This window comes from Saccostrea echinata, unplaced genomic scaffold, assembly GCF_033153115.1.
Source record: "Saccostrea echinata isolate AGI-Se365-2 ecotype Australia unplaced genomic scaffold, CSIRO_AGI_Sech_v1 ptg000001l, whole genome shotgun sequence".
NCBI lineage: Eukaryota > Metazoa > Mollusca > Bivalvia > Ostreida > Ostreidae > Saccostrea > Saccostrea echinata.
The window spans coordinates 7,827,315-7,849,280 of NW_026889750.1; the positions used below are offsets into that span (position 1 = coordinate 7,827,315).

At 31.7% G+C, this 21,966-nt stretch overlaps 1 protein-coding gene across 1 annotated transcript; it reads left to right on the forward strand.

Moving 5' to 3' along the window:
- The first annotated feature begins 46 nt into the window (after positions 1–46).
- LOC133182121 (antiviral innate immune response receptor RIG-I-like) lies at positions 47–21,284 on the forward strand. Its single transcript, XM_061316851.1, has 17 exons — positions 47–67; positions 3,285–3,404; positions 3,624–3,833; positions 3,910–4,194; positions 5,059–5,118; positions 5,283–5,573; positions 5,661–5,818; positions 6,043–6,224; positions 8,881–9,085; positions 9,191–9,353; positions 10,988–11,083; positions 14,152–14,306; positions 14,394–14,526; positions 14,996–15,241; positions 15,367–15,534; positions 15,865–16,123; positions 20,825–21,284. The coding sequence occupies exons 2-17, from the start codon at positions 3,293–3,295 to the stop codon at positions 21,216–21,218; spliced, it is 3,117 nt and encodes a 1,038-aa protein (XP_061172835.1). The 5' UTR covers positions 47–67; positions 3,285–3,292; the 3' UTR covers positions 21,219–21,284.
- Positions 21,285–21,966: the final 682 nt, after the last annotated feature.

A 21,966-nucleotide genomic window follows, 5' to 3' on the forward strand; every position in this document is an offset into this window, starting at 1 on the left:
TTGATTAAATAATTTACAGACCAAACACACAGACGGATGGACCCCTGCCTGAATTCTAAAGAAGATGGTAAGCAAAAATATTTTTAGAGAAAGTCTCTCTCTCTCTCTCTCTCTCTCTCTCTCTCTCGAGAGAGAGAGAGAGAGAGAGAGAGAGAGAGAGAGAGAGAGAGAGAGAGAGATTCAATAAGCACTATAAAACCCCCCGAAACACTGCATATTTACATTCTACTTGTATTTTGCTTATAAAGTGTGTGGTAAGCTACAGCATTCAAAACACTACTTACATTTGCCAATGTCTTTCCTTATATGACAATACTAATTAAATTGACATTCAATTTTCAATGACATGTAGTTGGTCACATGATCAGACTATCTTGTGTAAGGAAAGCAAACTGCACGAGCTGTTTGGAAAGTTCGATTGTGACGTAAATTGACGTCGTAGGTACATTATGTTGCATTTCCATAACAAAGGCTTAATAGTGCCTATTTTTCCTTGTAACACGAATAAAAGTAAACTATAAATATTAGAAATAAAATACCATTTTTTAGAGTTTCATTGGGATATGACATGAAGTCGGTACGTGATCAAATCTACTATAACGCCCTTCAGGTGACCGACTTCATGTCATATCCCAATGAAACTCTAAAAATGATATCTTATTTCTTAAGGACGTTCGATCCTGAGCTTTTGAGCAGATTTTGGTCTGGAGCTTTATTTCTAAAATTCTGCATTATTTTTAAGTTCTAACATTAAATCTGGATTCTACAATGCAAATTATACTATATCCAATGAAAAAACGCGATTAAATTCCATTCAAATAGGATTAAGCCAGGAACTATATTTTGTGGCGGAAGATTTTTTTAGAAGAAAATGATCATTTTTTCCCTTTTGAAATATATACAGTACTGTTAAGTTTAGATTCCTATTTTTCCATGCTGGTTGCACACAGAGCTATTTTGTGCATTGATATGTTTAATGCTGGTTCTAAATTATTAATTAAATCAGTTTTGGTGAATTTTATCATCATATTGTGACAAATATAGAAAATATATTCTGAAACTCCAGGAAAAAATTGAGCCAATTTTATCACAAAATTAACAGTTTTTTAGTAATATCTAAAAAATAACATCATAGACCTCCACTTTTGATTTTCTTTTCTGAATATATAAGATAACTCTGATCAATCTACTTAAATTCAGCAAAAGTTTAAGACTTTAAAATATTTTTCTTGCTTGTTAAATTTTTAATGCCCGAAAAATGACATTTTGTGAGTGCAGAAAGGTCAAATAATTGATTATGCGAAGCAATTTGAAAATTTTTCTTTGTCATAATTTTAATGTGCCTTTTTTAAAAGAGAATAATAACATACTTTGTCCCATGATTTATTTGGGAAAAAAATATTGGAGGGAAAACGTCGAAGATGTTATTTTTGATTAAGACACAAATTCAGTGCAAAAAGGTCATTTTAAATGTACTGTAGCGCCAAAAGAAGCATATTGACCCCCATTTTTTGTTTTGATTTTTAATTAAGCTATGTGTGTACAAGCTAAAAATATACTTGACCAAAAAAGTTTAAGACTTTAAATATCAGGATCCAACGTCGTTAAATAACACGAACGGGAGGTCAAAAGGTTAAGGTATGACATTTTGACGTCACAAACGTTGAACGCCGTGCAACGTCATAAGCGAAAATCACAATTCATGCTCATATTGAAAAGTAGCTCTTGCTATGGCTCTTCCATTAATTGTAATTTATTCGAAGGATAATACAAGGATTTTATAATTTTTGAAATCTCTCAAAAAATAATGATTTATTGCTTAAATATCCTATGTGTCGAATCCACTAAATAGATAGAATTGGTCACGGATGGAAATTTACATAGAGCACTGACAATGACCATTGACACGAACAAAAAATGTACTATTGCCAGTGCGAATTCCTTTGAATAAACATACTCATTTATGGAACTTCTCATTCCCTAACATTTTTATTTATCAGTCACGAACCCAATCACGATTATTATTAGCAATTCAAGAAACCGCATTCACTCTCCATTTGAATAAACCAAACAAACACCTAGGTATGTTGCAGGTGAAAGGGTGGAGGCGGCTAAGAATTTGAAGTTATCCAATGCACGTGTACTTTTCACGGCTTCCTAAAAGAAACTAAAAAGAGACGCTATAAAACAGACCGAGAACAGATTTTTCTCAGATTGTTCTCGTTTCCAAAAAAAAAAATCACTTGCACTTGTCTCTCCTAATTTGCTTCATAGGATAATGCAAACGCGATAACTCTTTCTATATATACTCATTGCATTCCAATGTAAAAAAAAAAAAAAAAAAAAAAAAAAAAAAAAAAAAAAAAAAAGAATAAGTAAAACTTAGAATTCATTTATGTACAGTTCCCAATGAGAATTCCTTTGAATAAATTTACTCATTTATGGAATTTCTCATCCCTAAAATTTCTTTTTATTAATCACAAAACCCAATCACGGTTATTGTAATATCGTAGCATTTCAAGAAACCGCCTTCACTCTCCATTTTAATAAACCACAAAACACTTAGGTATGTTGCACTTTGCCACTAATGTGACTTAAATTATTGCAAATAATTGTAATTGATTATGTAGTACTTGCATTTGCCTCTCCTAGTTGGCAAGGCCAAAACCTCCAAGAATAATGTAAGCGTGATAATTTTTTCTATATTCACTCAGGGCATTCCCATGTCCAGAAAAACTTTGAAGTGAAATATATATCGTAAATCTGGAAATTTTTGCTGTAGATAAATTTTTAGCAAATTTGCGCATGCATTGCATTCGCAAAAATATTTTTCTTAAAAATAAATCAACAACAAAAAATGTTTTTATCTAAAGATTACTTAAAGATTACATCGTTATATATATTTTATGTACATGTGTGATTTATGAAATTGTTATGAAAACTTTCAACACTTTGGATGATTTATCTTTTCTAACATTTTTATCTGATTATTGAACGTTGGCGTAGTGTAATAGTGTATGTTTTATTCGTAATTTATTGTATGTACATGCATAACTTACAAACGTTTAAGAAAATTTTAAGAGCTTTTTATATATTAGTTCAAATGACGATTCGCAAAAATTTTAAATGTAAAAATTAATCAACAGACTTTTGACCCAGATTCGCAAAAATAAATCGACGTAAAAATTTATATATATATATATATATATATATATATATATATATATATATATATATATATATATATATATATATATATATATATATATATATATATATATTAGATGCTCGGATGAAATTTTATCGAAATGGGGCCTTGATGGTTATGTTTGCCAATCTGTTGGACGATCTAGCAGAACTTTTTCCAGAATACAAACTCAAAAGGCTTAAATTTTTACTTCGTGGTGAGTGACATGTATTAAATATATTGAGTCATAAGTTTATTTAACGAATAAACATTTAAAGTTGAACAATAGTATTATTTCCATGATTTCGAGTATATAAAGTGTTGTTCCAAACAAGCCGAAATTATGTATTTGACTCTGAAACAAAAGACAAAGAAAATTGACTGAATTGGTTGTGTGACTTTTAAATTATACTTTAGTACACATAACTATGTTTAGAATTGATGGGAAAAGACACAGAGACCATGATGGAAGCAGAATCCATGAGAGAAATTTTACAAGTTTTGAGACAGAAAAATATATTCTCTCCAAAAGACGTCTTAACAATGCAATACTTACTAAGAAAAACAGAATGTGCTGAACTGTGCAACAAATGCACCGATTATGCAAAGAAATGCAAAGCTCTGTGTTTCTTTGAAAATCAACCAGGTAATAGATATTCTTCATTACATGTCATTTCGTTCAAGTTTATTTTCCTATCTAACACTTCTACTACTTTTTGTAGAAAATGGATATAAACAGGCCAGGTTTCATGTAAATGGAAATGTCGAAGATTATTCAAAAGAAGATCTTCTTCGTATACGAGATACGATCGCTGCTATGTTAGACTGTTCCACAGATTCTGTATCTATTGAAGGACTTCGACCATCTGAAAGCTTTGTAGTCGTTGTAGCTATAAAACAGGAATACATAAATAGACTTTTAGAGCGCGCTCAAAACATTTTAGTTCATCTGTGTGATTTAAACGTCGATTACTTTGAATGTGATGGAGTCAAAATCTATAGGCAAGGTAAGACATGTATACGTTTCCATGAACTTAAAACGTAGATGATAGATTGCACATTTGAAACTTCTGATTTTCCGTATTACCGAGCAGTCTAAGACTATTTGTTTTCGTCAAGTTTTTTGTCGGCCTAGATGAAGGTATTGTGAGCTTAATTAGGTAGTATTAATGCACACTATTTTCAAAATTTTGCTTAATTTATACTCCAAGTAACGCACATAAAATCCATCTTAAAACTAATATTTCTCTCTATCATTTAAGATCTGTATTGAAAGAGAATCATTTTGTCTCATTAATGCTATCAAAAGTCTTAAGAATTTTTGCATAAAGTATTTTCATTACCGACACCTATATCTTCATTAAAGGTCAGAAAAATTTGGGGAAGGGAGGGTGTTAGCGTTGCAGTCCATCTAGTATGACCTTTCTACACAGTATTTGGAACACAAAAAATTACTTTTTTGAAACTTTAATGTATTCACCTGCGTGAATTATGACACAACCAATTACACATTCTATGTAATATATCTAAAATAATGAAAAAAAATGTTCTAAATTACTTTCCATTATCAACAGATTTTTCTTCACCCATAAAATGCCATTTTCTGGTATCTATCTTGATTCGATATATTCAACTGAACTCAAAATAAAAACACCACAGTCTGCACATCCGTTTCACATTTGGATGTTTTACAGAGACAAAAACATTTATGGCAAAATAACATCTTAACTCTTTTAAAAACGTGAGGACTCTGACTTTTCTATCGTCAGCTTCCCTCATGTATTTGTAGAAGGTAAGAGAGTGGTATTATGGTAATATGAAAAGGTGTCGGTAATATGTTTAGGTATTTGATTTCCACTTTTCTATTGAAGAGTGGGAAGAAGCAAAGAACACGGGAGAAAGCACTGAAAATAGTCAACATCATCCGTCTGGTAAAGATTCAATCATTGATTTCAATTATATCTCACTAATGTAATGCATTATTGCATGATGGATATCCTTCGGGGAAACCAAGGTTTTTAAGTCAAAAAGTAAATTTATGTAGTATAAAAAAGCGCATTTTTTATATTTGTTTATATATGTTTAATTCAAGTAGGCATTCAAGAACAGAAAGAGAGATACACTATACCAGTTCAGTGCGTCTCTGACATAGACGAATATAATCTAGCATCACCACTTGAGTTTAGCTCGTTGTTGCCTCCTGGACCTTCAATAGCAATTGAAGAAATACCTTTCGATGATGAAAAACATGTACAAGAAAAACAAGATATGGAAGAAACAAAGGAAAAATTATTTGAAAGTTGTAAAATAACGACTGACAATGATGAGAATGAGACAGCTTTAAAAATTGTTTGCCAAAATAAAACAGAAATAGACAGCACGATAGGTAAGGGTTTTTGCAGTAAGTTTGAGCAGGCGTAAAGGTAATCAAAATAAAAGTTTAAAACACTTACCTTTGCTAATTCCTTTGCAGAGTCTGCTTCCTTAGAGGATAAAGAAGTTACTCTGGAGACCTATGAAGATCGGATGTATCAGAATGAATTAGCAGAACCTGCACAGAGAGGAAAAAACTGCATTATCATAGCCCCAACCGGGAGTGGGAAAACTATTGTTGCAATTAAAATTATTGAGGTATACACAATTAAGATACTTCATCATAATATTTTAAAGGGATTTCAATATATTAAAAAATAGATCAGCAATAGATAACTTAAGATATTGTTTTCAAGAGATAATTTTAAAGTGTTTTTCATTTACACTTCATTTCTTTTTATTCAAACAAATCGAATTTCAAAAAAATATTGGCTATTTTCATACTTTAAAAAATCAGATATTTTCTTCATTATGCAATTAAGCATCATCTTAAAGCTAACCTGGGACATAAAGTCAAGAAGATTGCCTTTGTTGTGGACAAAAACAACTTGGCAAAGCAGCAGGCAGATGCAATTAAACGCTATATCGCGTGCAAACTAAAGGTTATATCAGGGGATACAATGCGTGAAGAAGAATTTACACAACTGTCTTCCCTTCTTCCACGGTGAGCTATTCATTAATGATTTTGTAACTGATATATGGTGGAATAAAATATGAATATAATTATTTCTTTTTTTTTAATGCTTTTTGGGGTTTCTTGTAGGGTGACACAAGGTATAACACTTTAGCAGTATTTCATTGAAGTCTCTTCATCTTTTATCACACATTTGATTAAATCCTAAGCAAGCGCGGAGAATTTACTATATTTTTACTTCTAGTGTCAGAACAATTGCAAGACAAGTAGTTTCTACTGACAATTACAGTTAATGACAGTTTTAAGCAAGAACAAAAATCTTAAAAATTATCTTTCATTCAAAATCTTGTAGTTATGGTGGCAGCATTAGTAGTCAATTTTTCATTCCAAAATTTTGCGTTTCACACATTATATATATAGGCCCAATATTTTTTTTTTTAATCCTATAAATATTGCATTCAGAAATGTCTAAATGCTTTTAAAGCAGAATTATAACATCATTAGTGAATTGTGAAAACTCAGAATCCAAATATATGCATGTAGTCGGAAAACAGCTCTTCAGGGTTAATGTTTCTTGTTGTCTAACCCGACCTTAAATAAATATTGTCTTATCTAAGTAGTTTACCACAAAAAGGATAAACAAGAGGCCCATGGGCCACAACGCTCACCTGAGTAACTTTGGCCTTGCTGTTTTTCACCTGATCCCCTCTTGTAGTGTTTATTGTGGCCCCGCCCTACCCCCAGGGGTGATGATTTAAACAATTAGAATCTACACTACCACAGGATGCTTCCACATAAGTTTCAGCTTTTCTGGCCCAGTGGTTCTCGAGAAGAAGATTTTTAAAGATTTTTACTACATATTTCAATGTAAAACTTGGATTCTCTATTGTGGCCCCGCCCTACATCCGGGGGTCATGATTTGAACAATTTAGAATCTACACTACCCCAGGATGCTTCCACATAGGTTTCAGCTTTTCAGGCCCATTGGTTCTTGAGAAGAAGATTTTAAAAGATTTTTACTACATATTTCAATATAAAACTTGGATTCCTTGTTGCGGCCCCGCCCTACCCCCCGGGTTCATGATTTGAACAATTTAGAATCTTCACTACCCCAGGATGCTTCCACATAGGTTTCAGCTTTTCTGGCTAAGTGGTTCTTGAGAAGAAGATTTTTAAGATTTTTACTACATATTTCAATGTAGAACTTGGATTCCCTATTGTGGCCCCGCCCTACCCCCGAGGGTCACGATTTGAACAATGTAGAATCTACACTACCCCAGGATGCTTCCACATAGGTTTCAGTTTTTCTGGCTAAGTGGTTCTTGAGAAGATTTTTAATGACCCCACCCAATTTTTGTCTTTTCTTGATTATCTCCCCTTTGAAGGAGACTTCACTTGAGTTTTCAGCTCAGATGAGCTAAAAAGGCAGAAATAAGTATATTTTTTAAGAAAAATTTTCTTGCTACAAATAATTATGTTAATGGAAAATAATAAATTATTGTATTTTTGTATATTTTATATTTATTTCAATGTGCCAGAAGTCCTTTTACTCATAACAATAAAAGCACTTAATAAAATCATGTTTTTGAGAACAAAGCTGCAGGAAACTGTTATTTACTTTCTTGGTTAATGTTCTTACAATAACAGCAACTTATATTTACAGTTATGTAAAAAGAAAAAAAGGCTTGAGACAGATAGCTTTGAGACCTTTTCATTTCACTTAAGCTCCCAGCATGGGGTATCATAGTTCAATGCAAATTTCACATCTAAAATCTACCAGCTTCAATTGGCTATAAGTTATTGTTGACACATTTAAAGAGGTATGACGCACATAGTATACGACATGGCTTACTTCCCTTTTTGTATAATTAAGTAGTTTTTCTGATATACATTCCAATGGACAGAATGATGTATCTACTTTTCATATAAACGTACTTGTTTTATTTAAGCAGGATTTTGAATAATGTTTTTTTTTAATGCAGAAAGGAGTTACTTTTCTTCTATATCTGAAATCTGGGAAGAAACAACAATTATAGGTGGCGCTTCATCTAGCTGTAATATCGAATTTTGAAAAAAAAAAAAGTATATTTGGATTTGGATAGTTTAACTTACCCTCAAAATTTCAGGAACTTTAGAGAACCTCTTTCCGGACAACTTTGCATGGTTTTACCGTAGATACACTCATAAAGGATAAACATGAACTTGTTGAAGGCATTTTGGATTTTACTTAGTATTTGCAATGACTATTCATTAAAAATGGAGGTATAATTGAATCTGAAGCCCATAGTTAGTTCTGGAGAGAAACTTTTCGATTTTTGTCTTAAACTACTAGTTTTAGAACAGATTATACAATTTTTTTCTGAAAAGTCATGAAAATGACAACTTAGTTAATTCTATGTTTACATTTTAGTAAAATTTAAGTTTAGCCCCATAAAGTGTCATTTTTCGTTTTAAAGATTTTATAATGCCCCTCTAAAGTGATTAAATAAATGCAAAGATTTCTTACGTTGGTGGCAAAAGAAATGAATATCATAGACATTTTACAATATGTTTTATATTTTTGTTTTAATTTATGTTCTTATCTTCATATAGCATGCAACAATGCAATTGTTTACAATAAATCGAAAAAAAATTAATCCAGGTGTACAGTCAGTTTTTATGCACAAGTCTTTATTTCATTTTTCAGGTATGATATCTTTGTGATAACAGCTCAGATGCTCGTCAATGCAATGGATAAAAAAGATCTGAACGTTGAATCATTTACCCTTCTGATTTTTGACGAATGTCACCATTGCCATGGTGGACACTCTTTCTACAAAGCCATGGTTCCTTACCATGATGAAATGCAAAATGGCTTGGGTGACTTTCATCAACAGAAAATTCTCCCACAGGTTCAAATTCAGTAACATGTTTTATATTGAATACAATTTATATACTATATTTACTTGAATCTGTAGAAGGAATAAAATATCTTAATATAAGATATATTTAAACAGATCGTTGGCTTAACGGCTTCCATTGGAGTTGGTAATGCTAAAACCACCGAACAAACTGTAAACCATGTTAAAACTATGATGGCTAATCTTGACGCTGATGTCCTCGTATCTGTCCAAATAAATAAAGAAGAATTGGCCGAAAAAATAAATAGACCATATCAATGTAAGATTTAGTTTACGAACATTTAAAACATAAAATTATATATATATATATATATATATATATATATATATATATATATATATATATATATATATATATATATATATATATATATATATATATATATATATATATATCTTGTGTATGTTACATAACTAATGCTTAACAGGGTGCATATTATTGATCACAAATGGTATTTTTGTAGAAAAAGATGCTTGAGTTTCTTGGATTTAATTCTACAAGTGGTAATCCAACTTATACTCATAGTTCCCTTTCTAAGGAAGAAATTCTTCAAAATCATATGTCAGTTTTAAATATTTTTGATATTCCAAACAACCAAGATGAATTTGAATTACCATATTTATATTGGATTCCGAAACTTCATAAAAATCCTTACAAACAAAGATACATAGCAGGTTCCAGTAAATGTTCAACCAAGCCTCTTTCTTTACTCCTCACTAAGATATTAACAGTAGTGAAGGAGAAACTTCAAGAGTACTGTGCAACAATATATTCGAGAAGTGGTGTAAATCAGACGTGGATACTTAAAAATTCGAAGGAACTTTTGGAAAATTTGAAATCACAAGATTTTACCAAAATCAACAGCTTAAAAACTTACGACTTTTCAACTTTATACACAACCATTCCCCACGATAAATTAAAGTCCAGGCTTTTTGATATCATTGACAGCTGCTTTTTCAATAAAAATGGAACTCGTAAATTTACCTACCTTGTCATTGTCATTTGCAAAATTATTTTGTTTAAAAAACATTCTGATTGTACACACAAGTACTCTGAAGTTGACATTAAAAAGATGCTTGAGTTTTTGATTGACAATATCTATGTGGTTTTTGGAGACCAGGTCTTCCAACAATCTATTGGAATTTCCATGGGTACCAATTGCGCCCCGTTATTAGCAGACCTTTTTTGTATTCATATGAAGCAGAATTTATCCTAAATCTTGTTCGTGAAAAGAAGAAAACACTTGCTGTGGCCTTCAACTCGACATTTAGATATATCGACGTCGTATTGTCAATTAACAATGGCTATTGCCATTCTTATGTCGATACGATATATCCTTGTGAGCTTGAGATAAAAGATACCACAGAGTCTGACACATCTGTTTCATATTTGGATATTTTACTTGAAAAAGACGTTAATGGTAATCTAACAACCAAGCTTTATGATAAACGTGATGACTTTTTCATACAAATTGTTAAGCCATTATTTACACACTGAATTGTCGACGGATTTTTCCGTTATTTCCCGATCATGACAACGAGCACACGGCGGGTGTGACCGGTCGACAGGGGATGCTAACTCCTCCATGGCACCTGATCCCACCTCTGATGTTTGGAGGTCCCTGTTTGCTCTGCTCCTATTTTATATTGTTTGATGGACTTTTGAGCCTGAATACTGTTCATTATCTTCATATATTTCATTGTATAAAGCACTTCAATTGCATTTTCTCTTTTTATGCCCCCGTAACAAAGATTCGGGGGTATATATTTTTTGTTTTAATATATTATCATTTCTATTGATTTGATTATATTGTCAATTATCATCTTTTTTTAAATATTCTCTGATCTATCCAATTCCTGTTTTATTTAACAGATGTTCTAATTCTTTTTAAGCGATTGTAAACATTCCTTCTCGAAAGAGAGACGAATTTGGAGCAAGTATCCAGTCCTTGATGATTAAAACAGAAGATTACTTTATAAAAGAACTAGGTAATTTTCCTTGATCAGTAACGATGAAACTTCTTTATAGCTTTATAAAATCTATTCTTTTGTATTGCATATATATATATATATATATATATATATATATATATATATATATATATATATATATATATATAATATATATATATATATATATATATATATATATATATATATATATATATATATATATATATATATATATATATATATATATATATATAATTTAGGGATAACAAGTTGTAACCGGTTAGTTAATGGGTTTTTCTCGATAAAACAACTATTTTTAAAATTATAAATAACGAGTACTTCTATGTGGTATAGGTAGAATTTTCTGTGTTACTTACTGATTTAACTAAGTCAGATAATTTTTTTAATAAAAATTATGTTCTAAAGCACAATGTCATTGCTTATATAGAAATTGTAATTCAAGGAACACAAGTATTCAGACATATATTTTTTTCAAATACGCTTAAATACAAACGTTTTTGCACAATACATGTAAATTATTATGTACAAACATCACTTTAACATTACATAAAACTTGAAGAACTCAAGTTATAATATTAATATAATATAATATAATATATATATAATTCTTTATTTGCTTAATACTAACGTATAATCACAATTATAAACATTTATACAACAGAAAATTTGGAATTGTATCAAGCTTCTGTATTTAATAAACAGCACATACAATGTAAACAGTTATAAATTATAAACAGATAAACAGGTAGGACACGTGAAGATGATTCACTTTTTTTTTTCATTTCTTAAATTAAAAGCTAAATGCATATGCAAAAATTTACCAAAATTTCAAAGATCAGAAAAGTTTTGGCACATGATAGTATGCTAATTTTAATGTGGCTTGTATTTTTATGCTCCCGTAATCGGTTTTGCCCTTTCCGTCCGATTGTCGGTATGTCTATCTGACTGTGTCTGTTTGTCCGCAAAAACTTTAACCTTGCCCGTAACTTTAGATTGTTACGAGTAATGGCTTTCATATTATACATGTGTATTTCTTGTGACAAGAGCTTTTTTGGGTACCAAGATATGACTCTTGACCTTGACCGTGGAGTTTTTGAGTACCAAGATATTTGATCTCTTGACTGTGAACTGGAGTTTGACTCATTTTTACAAAAACAATTGCAAACTTTAACCTTCACCATAACTTTTGAAGAGTTGGTAATAGGGTTTTTCAAACTTTACATGTGTATTTATTAATATAAGACCTTTTCTTGGGTACGAATATTTTTGCCCCTTTGACTTTGACCTAAGACTTCAACCCATTTTTTAACAAAACTTTAACTTTAGCCATATATTTTGAACAGTTAGTACTAGGGCTTTCATATTTCACAGGTGTATTTTATGTGAGAAGTCTTTGCTCTGGGTATCATTAATTTGGACATTTTGACCTTTATCTTGGACTTTAACCTACTTTTGAAAAAACATTTAAATTGGCCATGACCTTTGAAAGCTGAAGCAAGGGCTTTTTCCTTTCACATGTGTATTTCTTGTGACAAGATCTTCTCCTGGGTACCATTAATTTTGACCCTATTTCCTTGACCTTGGATTTTGACCCACTTTTAAAAAAATTTAAGCTTGGTCATTACTTTTGAACGGTTAGTGTTTGAGTTTACATATTTTACAGATTTCACTGAGACAAGTCCTTTCTTTGGGTAACAACATTTTATCCCTTGACCTTAACCTTGGAGTATGACCTGCATTTAAGAAACTTCGCCATAGGTATCAGTGTTTCACAAACACATCTCGATTTTTGAGTAATAACTTTTAATATATTAACATCTCAAATCTTTATATAAGGGACAAATGAAAACAAAATGAAATTCGCTTTTCATGTTGCTTTTACAAAATTCACAAAATTTGTGTTGTGTTAACAATATTTCTAAGACACCCAGTTTCAATGAAAAGGTTATAAGAAGATATTCTTATTCTACTTAATTGCTTTTTTATGAAGAGGAGGTATTGGCCTTATTAAATAATTTGTACGGTTAAATAGTCCATTATATGCTTGTAAAAAATATTTTGTTGACCATTTAGTTTCAGCCATGCGATTTGTACTGAATTGTCTTTTTATTCTTTGTTTGACAATAGGAAAATAAAGTAATTGACGTATTTAATTAATTCATTAAATATTATTAACGTATTTAAAGTACTTAATTCTTTGAAGCTCATCTTTCGATTCTGGAAAACTGACCACATCATTTTCATACATTGAAACAAATAAATTTAATTCTTATAAATCTACAGGCACGTTTCCCTGTTAAATGGACTTGTCGTATGCTCTTAAAAATCGTAATTTCATGAAAAATATTATCTACGACTTTTCTTCAAGATACTGAATACAACGAATTTCTCAGGAAAATTTAAGAGAAATTTTAAGTTGAAATACAAATACGGCGAAAACCATATTTCAGTCGGATTTCATCACCATGTTGCTATGAAGTCATGGGCGACAATTCGATGATATTGAGATGAAAATCTGTATACGTCAGACATAAACAAAGTTATCAATGACAAATGCAGCATAATTAAGAAAAGTGCAGAAAAAAAATTTCTTACGTGCTTTTCATTTACTATAGAAATATGAACTACATGTAATTGAAAGTATCCACATATCGATTAAAAAATGAAGTTATAATGTATTACATGTATAACCTGCCTATGATGGGGGTGTACATTGTTAAGTCATGTTAATAAGAAGATAAAAACAGAATAAGTAATGCGTGAGGAAATTGCTAATTTCAGCTAGCGGGGCATTTCATTTTAATCGTTGTCTTAAATTATAGATGATAAAGATAATTAGTAGAGTGCTCGCCACCTTTTCAAACTACAGGTGTTATTTTATTTTCCCTGGCCCTCTTCTAATTTCAACGATTAATCAGTCGCTTAAGTTATTTACATTATGATTTTATAAAGATTGTCAAATAAAAAAAAAAACAAAATTCTATAATGTTAAATTTGTGAATTTAGTTGGAAAATGCGTGTTTTAAGACGACAAAACAAATTGTAAAAAATAATTGAATAAAATAATATTACATCTATTACAGAGAATATTGTGGGCGAAAACGTAGTGATTCCACCAGCTAAGAAGGGCAATGAACAATACACCCAATGGCTGCAAGATGATGTTAAAAACTTAATAGCAAACACTAAAGATAAAACCTTAAGTCGTATGCTGCATACAGCCTGGAGATACTTACAGGTGTTTTTATTCACTTTAGCAGTTGTATTTTAAAATCCAAATTTTATAATTTTTAGTGATTAATAATATTGACTTTATATTCCTTAGATTTATAATGAAGGTTTGATTATGCACTCGTATCTCAGAGCACGTGATTCCCTTGACGCTATCATTCAAAAAACTGAAGAACTACCAAAATCATCCAGTGAATTAGAGCAACACATAAAATTCCTATTTGAAAGTAAGTTGTAAAATACTCACTATTCCTTAGCAAAATTAATTGGGTCAAACTGTATTGAACTGTTGCAACTTCATATACATGTACTTGTATTAGCTGCTTTTAAATTTTACAAGAATTAAGATGGAGAAAATTCAAGGCCACTGCTTTATTGGGTTAAGGTAAAAGCAATAAATCAAAGAGGAATATGTCAGTTGTGGAACCTGCCTCTTAAAGAACATTTTAGCTGTATTTGAAATATATATACTTCTCAGTTTAAAGCAGTATTAAAAATGCTGATTTTTAGTTACGATTTAAAATCTACCAAAATGATAAATCTTTCAGAATTCTTCTTTAACAAATGACTTTCAATTTACATATGACAAGTTGTATTTGAAACTTACCGGGTAGTTTACATTGTATTATTAATTGACTATGTAATTCATTCGATTGAAATATCCTTGTTTTTTTTAATGATCAAATCAAATTTCAGATGAGAAAAGTAATCTACAGGTGTCTGCAACAGACAACACAACGACAAAAGAAAATCCTCTTCTACTCAAGTTGAAAGACATAATAATAGACACGTATCAGACCGAACCAAACATGAGGGGAATAATATTCGTTCGCACACGTGAGCTTGCAGATATTCTTGTACAGTGGATGAGCAGTATTGAAGAACTGAAACACATAAAGGCCAAAACATGCACAGGAGCAAACGCGAAAAGGTCTGAGGGAGGTGAGATCTATGTACCATTGACTCTAGACATAACAGAATAAAATATCAATAAATGCATGTACTTGTTAAATATTAGTCCTGTCATTTAAGAAATCTTTATATATTTAACAAAAATTGCGTCTTAGGAATGACGAAAAATAAGCAGAAAGAAACCATCGACTTATTCAGGAAAGGAGATTTCAAATTGATTGTGGCCACAACAATTGTTGAAGAGGGATTGGACATCAAAGAATGTAATCTTGTTGTAAAATATGATTATGCTGGAAATGCAATCGCACAGATTCAAGCCAAAGGTATTAATAAGGAAACCATTTGCAAATCGAAATTTCTAAATTCTTTGCTATTTATGTTAAAATATTGAGGTTAAAATCGAAGCTAGACATACATCATGATTAAACAATTAACAAATACATGGGTTATTTCAAGAAAGACTCTGATTCAGAAGGCAAATGAACATTATACAGTAATAAACGCTTAAAATGTATTCAAGACGTTCTTTGAATTTAAAGCATATTATAAACTGAATCAGCTTTATAATGAATCAATCTTGTTAGTTCCTGGCACTTTGCTACAAGCATATTTAACTGTAATCTATTTATTAATCATATTTGCACAAATTTAAGGACGAGGACGTGCTGATAAAAGCAGATTCTTTATTCTGGCATCTGAGGACAAATGCGTTGCAGAGAGGGAGTGGATTAACTCTGAGAAAGAACCAATGATGGATGAGGCAATGACAATTGTTCAAATGGAAATCCTGACAAATAACGAAAAATTTCAAAAAGAAAAACGAGAGCTACAACAATCGGCAAAGATACAAAGAGAAGCTGCAGCTTCCAACAAAGAAAGAAAAGAGACTCCCAGCGGACAGTATGAACTCAGGTACTCCAAGTAGGCTTCTAAGATATTTTCACGATTTTATCCTTGCCTTCATGTGTCCAAACCAGCTAAAGATTAGGGTGTAATTCCTAAATGTAAAGACATACGTTGAAAAAAAAAGCTAGAGAGAAAGTTGCTTCTCTGTCTTATAGTTGGAGTCGATTGTGAACTTTCACATGTAAAAACAAGATGTGTTTGTGAGACACTGATACCCCTGTATGAAAGCTCAAGGGCAAGGTTGCAATTTTCAAATTTAGGTAAAACTATAAGATTAAGAATTCAAAAATGTTGGTATCCCAAAAAAGGTCTTGTCACAAAAAATGAACATGAAATATGAAAGCCCTAACACTAACCATTCAGAAAATATGCCCAAGATTAAAGTTTTTCAAAAGTAGGTCTCAATCTAGAGTCAAAGTCATGAGGTTAAAAAATATTAGTTCCGAAGAATTGTTTTTGTCACAAGACATAAATAGGTGAAATAAGAAAGCCTTACCTCCAACCGTTCAAAAAGAAATACACGTAATGTATGAAAGCCCTAGCACCCGCCTTTCAAAAGTTATGGCCAAAGTAGAAGTTTTTCAAAAGTAGCGCAAACAAAAGGTCTCCTTTAAATGGTCAAAAATGTTGTTACCAAAAGAAAGGTCTTTTGATGTTACCAAAAGAAAGGTCTTATTACATGGAAGCAAACAAACTAAGAAGATAGTTATGATATGCAAGGATGCTCCTTCCAAACTCCGAAATTCATGGTCCCTGGGTCATGCTTATATAGTGAAAGTGCATTGTTTCTTTGAAAATATTGTCTTCCCCGGGGTATATAGCAAAAATACCAAGTGTATGATTTTGATGAGCAAGGGTTCATGTACCTATATCAAAATTGTAAATTTCATGGCCCAGGGTCAGAGTCCCTGTGTGAGAACGGGTATTTGTTGTTTGTATAGTGAAATTCATCAATTCTTTAAAAATCTTCTCTGCTCTTTGGTGTTTAGCTGATAAGCTAAATATAAGGTTATGATAAGCAAGGGTCCCTCTCCCAAAAGGGGCCAGGGGTTATGGCTAGGCTCTTTCGATTATATATATAATATATATATATATATATATATATATATATATATATATATATATATATATATATATATATATATATATATATATATATATATATATATATATATATATATATATATCTTGGGTCAGGGATTCTACATTCTACTGGTTGGGCTGGGCTCTACTGATCATGTAGTGAAGATACATCATTTCTATGACAATCTTCTTTGCTCCTGGGTATTTAGCAGACGTACTTAATGCATGGTAACGATGAGCATAGGTGCCTCTTCCAAAATTTTGAATTTCACGTCCCCTGGGTCAGGAGCTCTAGTGTTAAGGCGGGGCTCTATTGAATTTATAGTGAAAATGCATGAGTTCTTTGAAAAATTCCTTCTCACTCCTGGGTATTTAACAGATAAACTAAGTGCATAGTTCTGATGAGTAAGTGTGACTAAAAAAAGTTGTGAAATTGTGTGGCCCATTTGGTGTTAGGGCTAGACAACACCGATTAAAGTGAAAATACTTAAATGCTTTGAAATTGTATCTGCTCCTGAGCATCTAGGAGGCAAACAGAGTTCAAAGTTGTAATGTGCAAAATTGTTTTACCAGGTTTGTGAAATTCTGTCAAGTTCGGTCAAGTATGGTGCTGGGTAGGGCTCTATTGATCTACTGATCTTGGGAGAGAATTATTGCACTTAACGAAATACAAAATTTGCGACAAAATCAACTTTCAGAAAGAGGGTATTCTTTCAATTGCAAGAATGTTTAGCATCTAAACTGAAACTTTTCATAATTTCAATCAAATAAAGTTTGTATTTATGAAGTGCGAATCCGTTTTAGGCAATGGTCAAAACGATTTCTTGAATCTCCACATGATTATGAGAACGCCTACTTTTTGTTTCTAACTAAATGCAAAGTCAGCGCATATCTGTCTGCTGTTTTCCATTTAATGGTTGTTGAATATTTGTGCATATAAATTTGTTTTTAAAAGAAATACGTTCATGGTTTTAAAGAGCAAAAAAGTTTCTTCTTAAGTTCTTTCTCTCTATTGTAACCAAGCATTGTGACCTATAGCATATTATAAATCACCACGTGATTTCTTTCCTCGGTAACTTTACGAATACTTAATTCCGTCACGTGAGGTGTTGGGTAGCTTGTCACGTGCTACACCAAATGAGGTACTCTGGAATTTTGTTTGAACGCAAAAAATTATCAAACATTGATTTACGAACATCTGATCCCACTGTGGTACGTGGAGACCGGTAATTCGGATAAGACAGTATAAACCAAGGTCACGTGTCGCAGTAGGTGCTGGCACAAAAAGATCCCTCACTGCTCAAAATGCCAAGTGCCGAGCATAGGTCAAAATTTGCAGCTCTCAAGTGGTGGCGTCTCCATATGATTGAAAAATTCTCCAGAGGGACGTTAAACAACAAACAAGCCAACAAACAGCTGTACCTATAGCTTTATATGTGTGTGACCATGCTGTTAATTTCGTAATGAAATCTTTGTAAATACTGCCGCCATTTGGAAAGGAAGAACGATAGATATATCACATTTTTTTCTATACACGTATGACTTCCTTTTGATTAAGTCTAATTTTAGACTCCATCTTCCTGTATTAGCTCCACCTTCCATGCATATTTACCAACCTTATCATCGATCAAGGGCAGGTAAATGTAAATTCTCGAAATTTTCAAAGCAGTAAGGGCGAAAAAATACTTGATTATTTTATTGTATCAGTCTAAAATCATGTTGACACTCAAATTCGGTTCCAAAATGAATAAATTCTTTGACAAATTAATTCATGGAACTAAAATTAAATAAGACATGAAATAAACAGAAGCTACAAAAAAGACCCCCAAACTGGGTGTTAAGTGCAATCATCCTTTTACTACTCTGTACTACTGAGAGAAATAAATTTATTCAAATTTGATTTTAACCTACGATAATTAATCACTGTAAATAATGTAATTGATAGATCAATTAAATAAAAGAATTATACAAGATTTTTTTAGGCATAATACAAAAAGTACTTTGATAGATTTTTAATGGTCAGGTAGACTTGTAAATAACAGATAAACAAGTAGAAAGCTGTCAATTGTGTGAGATCAAAACGGGGTTTCTTTCGTGTGAACAGTACTGGTACATGTGTAGTTCTGATGTAAATTTAAATTAGAAAAAATTAAAATTAAGTCGATCTTTTCTGAAAAACTGTATGAGGTGAAAACCCAACAATACCACTGTACTTAAGAACATATTTTGCATTAAATTGACCAAGTTCACAAACTTTTATTTTTCTCATAAATAATCATAAAATAAAATTCAATTACTATTTACATCTCTAATATATGTACAATTTATCTGAAAAATAAAAAAATTATCTTGAAAACTCTAGGTGAAGTTTCCGGACAAATGGTGTAAGCATTTTTTGCATAAAAATTACTATGTCCAATAACTGCAGCTGATATTTTTTCTCATACGGTATATCCCTGATATATGTACAACTGATCTGCAAAATAAGAAGTTCTTATCTTGAAAACTGTAAGAAGAGTTATCCGATCAAATGATGTATATTTAAACAGCCACCCACCCATCATTTTACTATTTCAATAACCGGATTTTTTTCTACGAAAAACCCCGGTTAATAAAAATGAGACAAAATACCTTATCTTTTTACATTAAATGTTCTTTAAAGACGGGGGGGGGGGGGTGTCATGTAAGAGGAAACGAGTGTACCATATGTGTTCAAGCACTGTTATTTTTCTTTTTAGTCTACATGGTGACAGTCACAAATGGGAGTGTATTGGGACTGGCAAGTTTAGGGAATTTTGTTTGTTGTTTAACGTCCCTCTCGAGAATTTTTCCTCAAATGGAGACGCCACCACTTGCCGGTGGAGAGCTGCAAATTTTGACCTATACTCGGCACTCATGGCCATTGAGCAGTGAGGGATCTTTTTCGTGCCAGCACCTACTGCGACACAGGACCTCGGTTTATACAGTCTCATCCGAAGGACCGCTCTTTACGTCCCACAGTGGGATTCGAGTCCGCGACGCAAGGATAAACTCCTTACTCCGCGACTCTAGAGCAAACGCTCTAACCACTGTGCCTCGCGGGCGACAATAAAAAGAAGTTAATAGATCTTTCAGATTTGTAACTGAGTTCTAGAATAATTATTTTTTTAATCCCTGATCTTCCGCTTTCTCTTTCTTATTGATCTGGCAGTTAATTTATTTTATTTTATATGGATCCTTTACAGTGTGCTATAACATTCACTGACCGTTAAGGCCCTTTAGTTTTGTAGGTTTGCTGGGCTTGAAGATACAATGTTTATATATATATATATATATATATATATATATATATATATATATATATATATATATATATATATATATAAATGATCAGTTAGCCACATTAACTGTGCACCAAGTGGATGAATTTTAATGAATTTTACATTTGTGGTAGACAACACCGTATCATGTATACAGTTTATCTGCTAAACGTCCGGCAACAAAGAAGACTTTAGACATTGCTTTAATTTTTTAAGCTTTGGACCCTCTCTCAGCCTCAGAAGACCATGAATTATATAAACTTGAGTAATTGTTAAAACGTATTTTAAATAACAAACCATTAATATGCACTGTATTCACTTTCAGATGCTTGAAATGCAAAACGATTCTGTGCCTGTCCAGTGAAATGAGGAAACTTAAAGCTCATTATGCATGCGTAAACGGTGACTTTAAAAATCTTGTTTTCTTCGAAAGAAGTGAAAAAGTTGGATATGCAGGAGACGATATTCAGGTTGGTCTTGGAAAACTGAAATGCAAGGAGTGTCAGGAGAAACTTGGAGTCGTTGCTCTTTACAAAGAGGTGCACTTCCCCATTTTGCAAATTAAGTCGTTAAAAATTGAGAATAACCAGAAAAAAATGTTTATACCGGTAGTTAAGAAATGGAAAACAGTAGAAGAGAAGTATTTTACAGTGCCTTCTATATCTTTGGATGATTTGCAAAAGATTTCAAAAACCGGAAAATTACTCAATTTGGATTGAGTTTTTAGGGAAGGTCATGACATTTCATAATTATTAAAACATTCAGTTTCAAAATTCAAAACAGTTAACTCCCAAAAAATTAAAGTTTGATCGTTTTTGTAAAATACTTTTTTCAATTCTACATTAGGGAAACCTCCCTATTTTGCTTGTATTCAAGATATCTGCCGAATACAGTTCTATATGAAAATTATCATTGCTGTTTTTGAATCAAAATCTGATAGATTGATTTGTAATCGGCATATATCTTATTTATCCAAGAGCATAATTTGAAGATTAAGCAAAGTTTCCTCTGTAAATACACCAAATAACTGATTACTATAGATTAGTTTGTTAAGGATATGATGTAAGATAAATTATTACAATAAAGACCTGATTTATTTTGAATGTCCTATATGGACGTTAAAATATTAACTTGTACAGTAATTATGATATTCCTGCATATCGTATTCAGTTATTCATATGATGAATTTGATTTTTTTTGGTCGCCAGAGTCACTCAGGTGACCTATTGCTATCTGTTTTCGTCCAACGCCGTTCGCTGTCCATCGTGTTAACATTTGAACATTTTCAACTTCTACTCTGAAACCGCTGAACCAATTACTACAAAATTCATGGCCCCAGGGTCAGGATTTCTGTTTTTAGGACGGGATTTTACTGACAATATAGTTAATTGCATAAATTCTTCAAAAGTCTTCTTTCCCTCTGTATATTTAGCAGACTAAATAAGAGCATGGTAATGATGAACAGGA